The 12,980-nt window shown below is 39.8% G+C and overlaps 1 protein-coding gene across 2 annotated transcripts; it reads right to left on the minus strand.

Moving 5' to 3' along the window:
* Positions 1 to 4,621: 4,621 nt before the first annotated feature.
* On the minus strand, positions 4,622 to 11,880 carry ggt1b (gamma-glutamyltransferase 1b). 2 transcript variants are annotated; one of them, XM_006788838.3, is made up of 13 exons: positions 11,815 to 11,870; positions 10,892 to 11,066; positions 10,603 to 10,733; positions 10,388 to 10,477; positions 9,954 to 10,146; positions 9,705 to 9,865; positions 9,129 to 9,278; positions 7,961 to 8,097; positions 7,478 to 7,665; positions 7,256 to 7,383; positions 6,912 to 7,024; positions 6,702 to 6,815; positions 4,622 to 5,461 (listed from the first exon to the last, which is right to left on the minus strand). In XM_006788838.3, exons 2-13 carry the CDS (start codon positions 11,056 to 11,058, stop codon positions 5,315 to 5,317), a joined length of 1,719 nt encoding a protein of 572 aa, XP_006788901.1. In that variant the 5' UTR covers positions 11,059 to 11,066; positions 11,815 to 11,870; the 3' UTR covers positions 4,622 to 5,314. The 2 variants fall into 2 exon arrangements, with proteins under 2 accessions (XP_006788901.1, XP_035762927.1); XM_035907034.2 differs by lacking the exon at positions 10,892 to 11,066 and having other exon boundaries at positions 11,806 to 11,880.
* Between the last annotated feature and the right edge of the window lie 1,100 nt (positions 11,881 to 12,980).

Here is a 12,980-nt window from a genome sequence, read left to right on the forward strand (position 1 = left end):
CACATGGTGGGATTGCACTTTCTCCCCAATTACTGTAACTCTACACCTGTTCCTGCCACTACTGGCAAAACCGCCAATGGATGGTAATGGTCCACAGGTGAGAGAGTGCCCAAACACCAGATAACAGAGAGCGATAAAAGTCAAAAATACATATGTCAAATCTCAGGCGAGAGGTCATTACATCATAACATTATATAACAATCAAGACCAACTGTTCAGGTAAAACATAAAATGTACGTGGAATATCTGGAGTGGAAAAAACGAAACAAAAAACCGTAGCACTGTCTTACTCGCCACAGTACAGTCATCTACACATTTTTTATAGTTCTTCTATTTTTGTTGCTCTTCTTTTCTTTTAAAATATGTAAAAAAAAAAAAAAAAAAAACATAAATTAGGTCAGGTTCAGTAAGAGCCTGTATGTGTAGGAAGATATCTTTGTGAAAAACGATCTTCTCTCTGAGGCTTACATCAAAGAATTCCAGCATCAACATGGATTTTGCAATGCGAATGAGTCTCACTTTAATAACTACGCGCACACGGACATTAAATCATACCTCTCGGCAGGTAGTTCTCCCCCTATTTCCCCCTGCAGGAGACATTTGGCTTTATTTATGTAAAATAAAACCACTGGCTTTTATCCAGCCTTGAGCAACATTGTGAAAAATAGCACTGCGTCAGAGGTTTGTTCCAGGAGCGGGAATATTTCAGCGGCCAAACATTTTTTCTGATGTAACTGTAACTGTCAGAATGGGGATATTAGCCTGCTTTGTGTGCCCATTGTAGTTTAATGAAAGTTAAAGACCTCACCTCCGCTGTACTGAAGCTGTAAGCTAGTGCTAGTCAATATGTTTGCATGCAGAGAAACAAGTACAAGCAAGTTACAGTTACAGGCAAGGACTTCAAATGGCCTCTTGAGGGTGGCTCCAAAAGCAGTTTTCACTTATACAAGTTGGCAAGTTTTGGTCCTTTTGTGAGAAGAGAGGATAGAGATGAATTTGTCTTTTAAATGTATTGAAGTTTGAAGCTATGTGTTACCTTACAGGAGTATAGGCCCTTTGAACTTGTTCAGTGTCCTCATAAGTCATCCTAAAGACATCAGTATACCTACCACGTTGGTCACGTTGTGTGCTGCCGCTAACGTCATGGCACACTCACATCCACATCCACACTCACCAATACACTACAGGTAGCACTTGCAGTATTCTCCTGAAGGATAGGTGCCGCAACTCAGACAGTACCTCAGAATGTCCTTGGGCAAGATGCTAGCCCCAAGTTCCTCTCCAATGGATCCATCAGCGTATGAATGTGTTTGAATGTTAGATAGAAAGCACTTATGTAGATAAAGCATAGAAAGAAGTGCTTGTATGAGTCGGCAAGTCGTGTGAAGTGGTCAGTTGGAGTACAAAGGTGTCATTTGCCATTACTAATCATTTACCCTGTCGACACAGAGGCGCAGCAGCTCTACTCTGAGCCCCTTCCAAATGACTAAACTCTTCAGCCTATCACTAATAAAGATGTCAGCCACACTTCAGAGAAAGCTCATTTTCACCTCTTCTATCTGCAGTCTCGTTCTTTCAGTCACTATCCAGAGCTCGTGACTATAAGGTAGGGACGTAAATCGACATGCTCCTCTCTCTTTTTACCACGATGGACCAGTACAGTGCGTGCATCACTGCAGATGCCGCCCCAGTCCGTCTGTCAATCACTTGCTCCCCTCCCCCCTCACTTGCGGCAGCATCTCATCACTGACCCAGAGTGAGCACTCCACCCTTCCCTGGCTGAGGACCATGGTGTCAGACTTTGAGGTGCTAATTCTCGTTCCCGCCGCATAACTCTTGGCCGCAAACTGCTCCAGTGCATGTGAACTGCTGAACTACATCATCTGCAATAAGCAGAGATGAAATTCTGGGAAGAAGAAAAAAGCAAAGATTTCCACTGCCAGTGTCACAGATGGGGTCATGTTTATAGATACTGTAACTGTCTGCAAGTAGATCATGACAAAAGTGATTTATTCCTCTGGGGGTGAAAAGTGAAAAAGAGAAAAACAGAGGAAGGAAAAAAGTAGCAGAAAAAGGATGTTTCCATGAGTAATTACAGTCTGGTATCATAAACATTCACTGACCGTGATGTTAGTTAAACAGAGGCATGAAAGTGGCCTTCATTTTACTCAGTGCATGACAAGGTTAGTTTACGTTGTATGGAAACCACAGAAATCATGGCTGGAAACTTTATCTTTAGCTCACTAGTCTGTTCACAGCCTTATAAACAGATCTGGTCGTCACGTCTGATGTTGCTGAATAACATTCATCGTTATCAGTGTTGGGGAGTAACGGAATACATGTACCGCCGTTACGTATTTAAAATATAAAATATGAGTAACTGTATTCCGTTACAGTTACCGTTTAAAAAGGTGGTATTTAGAATACAGTTACTTTGTTGAAATAAATGGATTACACGGCGGTACTTCCCTGTTTCATATTGTCGCGGGTCAGGACTGTTTGGGTTTTGTTTGACAGCTACGTTCTGTTGTTCCAGGTGGCAGCGTTACGGTTGCCATGGTTACAGGGTGACGCTCTCTCTCTGCATGTTTCCTGGGTGAGAGAGGCCTTTTTGTTGTTGTTGTGCTAAGCTAATAGGCAGAATGCTACAGGTATAGCTTTAAAGAATGTAGCATCATAGGCAGTGTAGTCCGTGCTGCAGGGAGAATGGACTGCCATACACGTTATGTGTCTGTGAGCGAGGGAGGGAGAAAAAGGAAAAGTATGAGTTGTCATCGAGCAAAAACGGGAGCTGGAAGCAGTAAATATAATAATAACCACTGCAGCCAAGAAGAGTGCCTGACGAGCCCAGTTGTAAGTAAGCTATTAAGACTCGGCTGTACGCTGTGTTTGTGTTTTCCTCCAAAACAATAAGTTCCGTTGGAGCAGCCTTTCAACGCCTCTCTCTGTCTCTCGCAAGCGAAGTTGACCCAGACAACAAGGTAAAGCTAGTTTTCGGCTATGAGCCCGACACAGAACCCCACGCATTAGTCAGAGATCCCTTTACTACAATTCGGAGCCGCGGACCTTCAGTAACAGTAATAAATCACAGCAATAGTACATTCATGTAGTTGTAAACAGCATGATAATATATTAAGTAATCCAAAGTATTCAGAATACGTTACTCTCATTGAGTAACGTAACGGAATACGTTACAGAATACATTTTGGGGCATGTATTCTGTAATCTGTAATGGAATACATTTTAAAAGTAACCTTCCCAACACTGATCGTTATATGACTGGTACTCGCACCATCGAGGCACCTCAATATTTGAGGAAATGGGCACTAATTTGGGAGTGGTTTTGTGTTTCACAATGGCTGTAATTGGGTTGGGTTCATTGATGACAGGTGTATTTGATTGCACTCACATGCAAAAAATTGTCTTGCTGAGGCTGGAGTGGTTGCTGGACTATGTACAGGATGGGAGGACAACAGCTGATCCCTGTTGAGGTTATCAGCCTGTGGGGTGTAGCTGATTTGTGGCATAGCTATCCCTGGCCTTGGACTGTATTGTTTATCCCTTTTGAAAGTGGGAGATTCAACTTTAATATGATAAATATTGTAGCTGCTGGGAATGTTTCCCGTTAATCTCATTGATTTGACTAATGAATTATATTTTAGAATTAGTCTGAGATGGTCAGAGTTAGACTCTTGCTACACAAGTTAAACTGTAAATATGACTTGTTACTGATTAGGCTAGCAATGAAACGTTGCCATGGCTGTCTGAACTAAGGAAGTGCTAGTCACATATTAATGGGCTATCCTGTATTGACAGGTTGTCTCATTTTGTTTGTGGCTTGCATTGCCTCATTTTGAACACATCACATTAAGTTTTCCTACATACGTTTGTATTAAACTTGGTTGTTTTTTTGCCCTTGTTTTTTATGTAATAAAAAATATTTAGGCTTATGTTAAACTGCCCTTTTGTACAAAGTCAATAAAAAAAATTTAACTTTATTTGTGTAACTTTTGTCTGCTGGTTTATTTTACTGCTTTCCTGCACGGTAGTACACCATGGTAATGGTTGTCTTAGATGCACAATTAACAATTAAATGAGGAGAATGGTTAATAATTAATGGTGCCATGTGGGGGGTAGGTGATGTGTTTAGCTTGTGATGTGTTTAGCCCCATAACACCTTGACCTGGCCCTGCACTTGATTTATGACCTCAGAAAACACTTGATGGTGTCAGTCGCTAGATTCACAACTTAAATTCAATACAGGATTATGTTCATTTGGTAAATTATGGTCCCAGCTCTAGTCTAATAAACTATATAACAAGGTAAGCTACTGGGCTGAATGTTGTGCAACGCGTTGTTGAGTGATAAGAGTGCACAGTCTTTGTCAGTTCCATCCTTCACTTATTAGATCTGGTGTCAAAACACCAAGATGGAGTCATGGTTTAATGTTGTAAACATAGTTAATGATCCAAGTAGTGATACAAAAAAAATTAAAAGAGAGAACAAGATGGAAATAGCCAAACTACCCAGCTCTGGGATTCAAAAGTTGCAATTTATTTATTTTTCAATAAATATATGGTAGGTGCAGAGAACAAGGCCAGCTTTGTTTTGAAACATTGGTTTTATTACACATGATCCAGTCACTCATAGCAAATCTATTTATTTCTATATATCTAATCTAACACTGTTATGTATTTAACCTATTATGTATCTCTAGCTGAATGAAAGGTGAAGATGGACGGCAACAGCTGTAATGTTTTTATGAGGTCATTAAAAGCCAATGAACTTGGGATTCCTGGATGTTGGTACGTGTTATGTGCAGTGTTTGAAAATGTTTGATCCCGAGGTGTTGCAGTTTCTTATTACAGTAGCAGATCTCAGTTTTGTGGATGCCATGTGTCAAAACAATAGCAGGAAACTGCTTTACACATCTACTAATCTGTGCTTCATAAATAAATTAAATCATAGGCGCTCGGTGTCTGAACAGTTTTGTTTGTTTTTACTGTTTAAATTTCTTTAATTTAAAAGTACATAACAAAAGATATCTTTTTAAAAAGATTTTATTCACTAGATGGATGTGATCATTAGAATGATGTGAAGTTAAGAAGACTCAGCCAAGGCACTCAGTGTTAAAGTATAGCTTGTACTGGTTAAAGGCTTGTACAGCTGGTACTAGTTGTTTTGTACAATCAGTACAAAACAACTGGTGCCAAGACAAATCTTTATCAACTTTCTAATCTTTGAGGTTGTCCCACTGGTGTCAAGGTTCACAAAACTACAGTATCTCTCCATAATCATAGGTGTGTTTATAACTTCAGTATCCTGCTGCATACCCCCCCTTGCGAGGATCGGACTGAGCATACACCTTGTCATCGTGACACAGTACTGCCTGCACCACGGCTCCCATCGATGTGAGGAGTTCTGTCTCATGGTTCTTCCTTGCCAAACCATCCAGGACATCCTGGAAACCAAAGCATGAGTGAAGACAGACTCTAAGCACAAAAACGTGACTGACTAGGCGTGCCATGTAAACATGTGGGGAGGGGTTGTCTGTTCATTGTTTGTCCATTAACACTGCTGTTTTTGCACGAGAGTAGAGAGGATTATTTTAATACTTTTTGCATTACACAGTACTTGTAAAGAGCACTTTTAATAAGAGAACTGGAGTGCTGGTCAGCAATCACCCCACATGTAATGGTGCAACCAAGTTAACTATGTAAGAATAAGAATATAAAACATGAATGATCTTTGGACCAGGAAGTCAGTGTCTGCTGTTAGAAAAAAACAGATGCAGAATTTAAAGGGGGTGGAAGTTTGAAATTAATCAAGCATAAAACTCAATTACTGAAACATTTTTTTTCTTTTCAGGTAAGGAAATTCATAATTGTAAACTGGCGCCAATAAAAAAAAAGTGTGCTACTTTTTTTTTTTGCTTTTTAGTCAAACTAAATTAGAAAATTCAGAACAGCAATACTTATATTTTTGCATTAAAATATCGTTATGATTGGTGGATTAACTGTTACAGAAACTTCAGATTAATTTTGTACCTACCAATACTGCTAATTCAGAGTAGCTGTGGTATTAAATTTACACCAGAAAAAATAAATTTGTCAAGCATTGTATTTGTGATGTACAAATATATCACCTAAAACTGTCCTTGTTTTCAGTTTTCTCTTCCTCTCTCCCTTCTTCTCCTCTCTGTGTAATCTGATTACAGAAGTATGGCTCTAGAATCATGAAATCATCTGTAATTGTTTCTACTTGCAGTCCAGTTTTCAGCTCCACCACATCCCCAGATTATAAACTCAGTAAATATCAGCTTTGTTCCAGCCTTTTATAATTGTTCCATTCTGCTCCAGCCTAGCCTCGAAACTTCTCACCGTGTATTAACACACATGTTATGAACACCCAGAGAGTCCTGGTCTAGTGTCTTGTATCCTACATTGAGTTTGGTCCTGACAAGTTTTAATTTGTTAACAGAGGTGAAATGTCACAAATTAGACCATTAGCATAACCCTAGTACAACCATTTCCTCCTTTACTGTTACGCTGTTTTTTCCCATGAAGCTAAAGATGAAACAATGTTCCCAGTTCTAGTCATGACTTTGGTTTATACAGTGTTTCTTAGGGTTGTGAATAAAACATAGTTTCCCTGCACACCACACCACCGCCCAGTTGTTGTTTACTGCTTGTGACACTCACTTTGTCAAAGCCAGGCTCCACTACAGTGATGTTAGGACTCAGCTGGTTGTGGACCCTTGGATCTAACACAGCTTCTTTCAGATCATAGTTGAAGAACAGGGTGTTTAGAATCACCTAGATAATAAGTATTAAAGAGAAACCAAGTTATTAATTAGTTACATTTAACGAGTAGAAATGAGTGTTTTACGTAGGTATCGGTACGCATTTGACCTGAGCAACAGAGGTGGTGATTTTTGTTCCTCCTGAACCTCCGACCACCATCTTCACTTTGTTGCTTTTGTCAAAAAGGATTGTTGGACACATTGAAGACATTGGCCGTTTCCCTTTTTAAAATGATATGTTGATAATAATTACTTTCTGAATGTCTGAGTCAGAGCAGATTCATGTGCATGCACACAAGATATTATTCAGTAACCGTCAATAACCAGGCTGACATCTGCATGACTTTTAATCACTCTGTCATTAAAAAGCTCATCTGTCTTGCAGAGTTGCTGGTTTTGAGGCCCTCTTATGTGTGTTCTCAGTCTGTACGAGCGTGGTGGCCATAACCTTACCTGGCCTGATGAAGTTGTTTGGTGAAGGAGGCACACCGTAGCTGTTTGTGATATCAGGCGAGCTGAAGTCGTCCATCTCATTGTTGAGAATGATCCCTGTTGATGCTGACATAACTTTGGAGCCCAAACTGCAAAAGACAAACTCAATAACCAGTAAGAAATCACATAAGTTGTACACACATGAGTGATTAACTTCATGAAGTGTCAGTTAGGAAGTCGTACTATGTGTTGATAGTGCTGGTGGCAGCCACAGCACTTCCATCTTCAGCTACTACCGAGAGGTGCGAGGTCCCGTAGTTTTCAGGCAGATAAAACTCTGGCTCGTAGTAGTTCATGTGATGTGTGGTTTCATCGGTAATCTTTTGACGGAGGGCATCCGCATACAATTGTGAAGTCATATTCTGGATGAGCTTTGGGGGAGAAATATTATAATTATACACATGCAAAACCTAAAAAGGTTTCCTTCTGTCCTCGGGTTTTAAAAATTCTAGCCTAATCAGAATATGCAGGGTAATTTTGTTTTTCTCTTTTCAAACAGTGTCGAACAATGACTAGCTCATGGAGGACTAACATCAAATTTGGATTAATTTCAATTGTTTTTTAAATTTGTTTGCTTTGTTTCATTATAGAAGTGATGTCAAAAACTCCTTTAATATTTAGATTTGTTTTTAGCAGAGATACTAATTGTATAATCTATAACCTTACATCTGTGATGTTGAGAAAGTTCCGATCTCCGAGCATGGTTCTCTTTGCGTAAGCGAAACGATAGGCCTCCACCATGCGGTGGTAGGTTAGGATCTTTTTCTCAGTGCTTGCCACGCTATCTGAGGTGAAGTTGTAGCCTGCAGGAAATACAACAATAAGTACCATTTCTTTTAAAGCGCAGCCTTACCCACAAATGGTTGTTCAGGTAGGAAATGAGACACAAAATGCAGGCTGTTCCTGTGCTTTTCATTTAGTCTAAAAGGGAGCTGCGATCAGACCAGAGCTGACAGCCACATGAGGAAACAGGGAGATGGCTGAGAGAGCCAGAGTCTGGGTCTGATGGGTTTCAGCTGACAGCGGCAGGAGTCACGGTAAATCAGCCGGATGGAAGTTTTTGGACAGTGAAATGTGTGTGTGTGTGTGTGTGTGTGTGTGTGTGTGTGTGTGTGTGTGTGTGTGTGTGTGAAGCCTCCACCACTCAACTCTGTCCAATTAGAGATGAAATAGTGAGATTAATGTGAGTGTGTGGGAGGCAGGGCGGAAATAGTGAGGAAAGGAAAGGAAAGGAAAGGAAAGGAAAGATTAATATCTTTAAAAGGAAGATTTGGGATCTAATCGTTAGAAGAAGAGACTGTCTCTGACCTAAAAAGTTACTGAAGCAGGAAGACAGTGTCCTCCCAGGCAAATATTTTAGATATTATAGTATTCCCCAACCAACAAGGTCAAGGTCAACTTTATTTATATATCACATTGCCAACAGTCCATGCTGCACAAAGTGGAGCATGGAAATAGCATCTGTAAAACAGACAATTATCTTTGGATCTTCACTACTTCAATAAAATAAAAGCTATTTTAATCCAAATGGGCCCCGCATTTTCAACCTGGAGCACTGATTTATTTTTGGCATAGTTATCCCATATCTATATGATAGTTCACTGAAAATCATCCCAAAGGTAGATCTGTGCTTTATCCCGTCATTCCAGCTGCTCTTAGGTAGCAATAAGTGAAAGGTGCTTTTTATTGAAGTGAGACTGAAGAGATTTAGTGCACAGTACATCAGCTTGTTGAGTCTTTTCTGTAAGACTGACTGGTAGTGTGAAGGCAGCTCACATAAAAGCTTATTCTCTCCCACTCGGGATGTTTTTTTGGACAAAGCATCAAGGCTTACCATTCAAGATGTTTAATATCAGCGAGAGCACAGGGCCGCTAGCGGGGGCATTGGGAACAACCATGGTGTACTCCCCCACGTTCACCCTTAAAGGGTTCTCATCCAAGACAGGCGTATAATCCTGCAGATCCTCCATTGTGATGATGCCGCCTAAACAGATTGACAAACACTGTGAACGCACACTTGGACAGAACTGCTGCGTTGCACAAATCCTCTTTATCCTGAAAATTAGATGTGCAGAGAGGTGTATGTAGCTATTTAAAGACTAAATATAAAGACTTTGTATGGAAACACTGTATATCGGGTTTTCTAGGTACAGAAACATGATCTTAATTGCAGAAACTGCTGTTCTGATAAGTCTAACCCTTTAACTGTAAATCTCAAAACTGGGAAGATAGTTGCGACTATCAGCACAAGAGAACTGAATGTTTGCTGCCAGACTCAAATCAGTTCAGTCCTGATGTTAAGTGCTGGTGAATTTCTATATATGTGACTCCAACTCATCTGTTTTCCCGTTTAATTAAGATGTCTGCTTATTAGTCTTAAAAACTATACTTTGTAAAATAAAAATAGTACCTGCTGCCTGGATATCTGCCACAAGCTTCTGAGCCAATTCTCCCTTGTAAAAAGCATCAGGACCCTCTTCGGCTATTTTCCTATAGGTTTCCGCGAGCTTGGTAAATTTAACAGTTTCATTTTCTTTTAGGACGTCGCTTTTCTCCCCGCAAAAAACTTGACTGAAAGAAGAGAAGATGATTTACAATGGCTTTAGTCACTGTCTAAATAATGTCACAGTTTTTATAGGTATAGTTCCCTTCTTCTCACCACAAGGTTGGGTCCTCCATGATGGTTTGCTTTTTACTAGACAAAGCTGAGGCAAGTGCCTTTCCCAAAGGAAATCCTTTCTCTGCAAGTTCAATGCTTGGCATAAACAAGTCTTTCCAAGGCAGTTTTCCATGTCGCTGGTGTGCCATCTGGTAACCTCGAATCTCCCCTGGCACAGCAATCGCCAATCCTCCTAATAACAATGAGGATCAGGCACAGGGAAGTCTTAAAGATTTTATTTTGGTACTCTGAAGTTCTTTAGAGGTTTTTTAAATAATTTTTAATCTAAAGGATTGTTTAATTATTTATTTCACAAGCAAATCTTTAAGAAATTACACTCTCTGACACTGATCACCCTTTTCTCCATCACAATCACAAAGTCATCAGCTTCCCTCAGTTTGTTGCCATGTCAGATAGTGCTGGTTAAACATTACCTTTCTGGGATAGATCTGTACTGTTCCCAAACATGTTTTCTGTTGCGTTGCGTGGTGCCGTCTCCCTGGCATCAATGATCTCAACTCTCCCTGTGCAGGTCAAGAAAAGCATTTAGGGGCCCAATGACGTGGAAGCTTTATGGGTTTGTTGTGTTAGTGGGAAAGTGTAAGAACAGAGTATTTGAAGTAAAATGCATTTCAGATGGAAGGTGTACCAGTCTTTGCATTATAGATGGTGAAGAAAAGTCCTCCTCCGATGCCCATACTATGAGCATTCATCAGTCCAACACACAAAAAAGCAGCTATAGCAGCATCTACTGCAGAGCCCCCTCTCATCAGCATGTCCCTGAGGTTTGAAAAAAAAGGAGATAAAGTGGGAAGGGAAGGTGCTGGAAGTTTTACAGTTAAGATCCTCAGACTCTTAGAAATAAATGCAACACTACCATCTGCATTTAGGTGAATCTGTGTCAGTGCCTTCAGAAGTATCTTGTGGACAGATCTTACCTGCCAATCTCTGAACATGGTCCAGCGTCTGCTGCCACAGCTGCCTTAGAGTACCCCCTCTCACTTTTTGTCTCCCTTCTCCCCACACCAAAGTAGACGCCCACAAAAGTAGCAGCTGCTGCCAGCAGCAGTATTGTCAGTGCCACAACTATTGTCTTCTTTTTCATTTTTGTACCTCAAACACAACAAATAATTTCTTTAATACCTCAAAAGACTTGGCTTGTATTTTAAAAGTTGCAATGTTGAGCTAAAACAAAGCAGCAGGAACATGTAAAACACTGAGGAGATTATACATCCTCTGACAGACATACAATACATGTTTAAATATGCAATTATAACGCCATACTTTGTGCAATGTGAAACCAAACATGACTGCTCGCACCTGTACCAGCTACATAAAGAGGTTGTAGATGAAATTAACTCAGCAGAGAGAAAACTAAAAATATATATCATGTCCAGTGGCTTGGGTAAATAATTTAGAAATTTAGTCATCATTATACAGCTACGCTCATCATGTATTCACATTTGATCAAGGTCAGCAATGCCAGTTTGAGCAAAAGATTTGTAGATTTGATAAGTCTGAGGCACAAGATTTCCAACGTTGTGTAATATTAACATAACCACAGTAAGAACGCTAAGAGAATCCATTTCTAATACTTCCCTGAAAAAACGTATTGGAAATTGTAGCCTGCAAAGCTTCACTACACGAATAAAACCAGAGAATGTGACGGTAAAACAAATTAATAGCTGCGCAGCACATTTAATATTAGTGCACATCAGTATAAACTGACTAGTTATACAAAGCTGTCATCTGTTTTCACAGCTCACACACAAAATAACTTCAATAAACTGAAAACGGCCCCGTTCTTCAATTTAAATTGAACATTTTGCTTTCACAGATATGAATCAATCACCTGTCTTACTTCAGTTCCTCTCGGGGTCTCAGCAGCAGGCTGCACGCTGTGCCACGGTCTGCAGGCGTTGAACGGTAAAAGACTCACTCAAGGTCTCGATGTGTGATTGTCACAGAGTAGTTAAACTTTAAACCATCCCACCATAAAACAACATACTTGTGTTTTTGATTGGGGTGAAAGATGCAGGCAGACGAAAGTAAAGAAAATGAAAAAAAAAAACTTAGCTGCTTTCAAATAATTAGTTTTCTGTATTCAAGCAACTTTCTAATATCCACAGACAACTGCACAACCCTGGAGCTGAGAGTAAGAAATAATCGCCAGATGAAAGGCTCTTTATCTGTGGTAATACTTTATCTGTGAAAAAGATTAACCAGCAGTAGCCTCAGTTTGCTGATGGTTCACTTTAAATAAATGCCAAACGTTTTATAGTTAACACAGGACCTGTTTCCCTGCTCTTAAGTAACGCAGCGCCTGCAGGAATGTCATTGAGTTTTATTTCTTTCTATGACTTCACACAAAACCTTAAGGTTTTTAAATAAAGTGCCTCCTCATCGTAAAAGTGAAGGCTTTCTCGGCTGCGAGGGAGAAGATCTGCCATGAGGCAAGGAAACAAACTCTGTGAACAAACTGCAGGAGAACCATGTGAACGAGTGCAAAGCTGACTGAGGAAGGTCAGTTAAGTAAGCATTCAGGCTGAAAGCAGCAGGGACACGATGGATTACCTTCTTATGTAAGAAAAATTGTGTATGTTTCTGTTCTGTGTCCTGTGCACTGTTTGTTTGTATATGTGTCTTTTTGGCTGCTGTTACAACCAAATTTCCCCTTGTGGGACAATTAAAGGATTATTCTATTCTATTCTTATTTTTGACTGATTTGAACCTCAAAACTTGAATTAATCCAGGAACATATTTACTTTAGCAAAGAACCACACTTCTAATAACTGAATTAAAATATGGTGCACCTGGTGTTGAATTATGCTAAACTATGGATTTTACATTCAAATACGTCCTTGTTTAAAAACCAAGGATTTTTTTGTTAGAAAATCTACCCACATACATGGGTTTTTGCAGTTTTCATGTGAGCAATAAACTGCATGATTGCCAGATGTAGCTAAAAAGATAGGATTTTTAATTTATGATAAAATGACAAACTCATATGTGCAAATTGATATATTT

The sequence above is a fragment of the Neolamprologus brichardi genome, chromosome 7, assembly GCF_056152115.1.
Source record: "Neolamprologus brichardi isolate AB-2024 chromosome 7, ASM5615211v1, whole genome shotgun sequence".
Classification (NCBI taxonomy): Eukaryota; Metazoa; Chordata; class Actinopteri; order Cichliformes; family Cichlidae; genus Neolamprologus; species Neolamprologus brichardi.

What these genes read in the sequence shown, in the direction of transcription:
- ggt1b (XM_006788838.3), bottom strand. Translation starts at nt 11,058, where the DNA reads ATGAAAAAGAAGACAATAGTTGTGGCACTGACAATACTGCTGCTGGCA. An exon ending in ATGGAGGACCCAACCTTGTG is followed by an intron (nt 9,866 to 9,953) that starts GTGAGAAGAAGG and finishes CTCTTCTTTCAG; the next exon opens with TCAAGTTTTTTGCGGGGAGA. An exon ending in ACCAGCACTATCAACACATA is followed by an intron (nt 7,384 to 7,477) that starts GTACGACTTCCT and finishes TGTCTTTTGCAG; the next exon opens with TTTGGGCTCCAAAGTTATGT.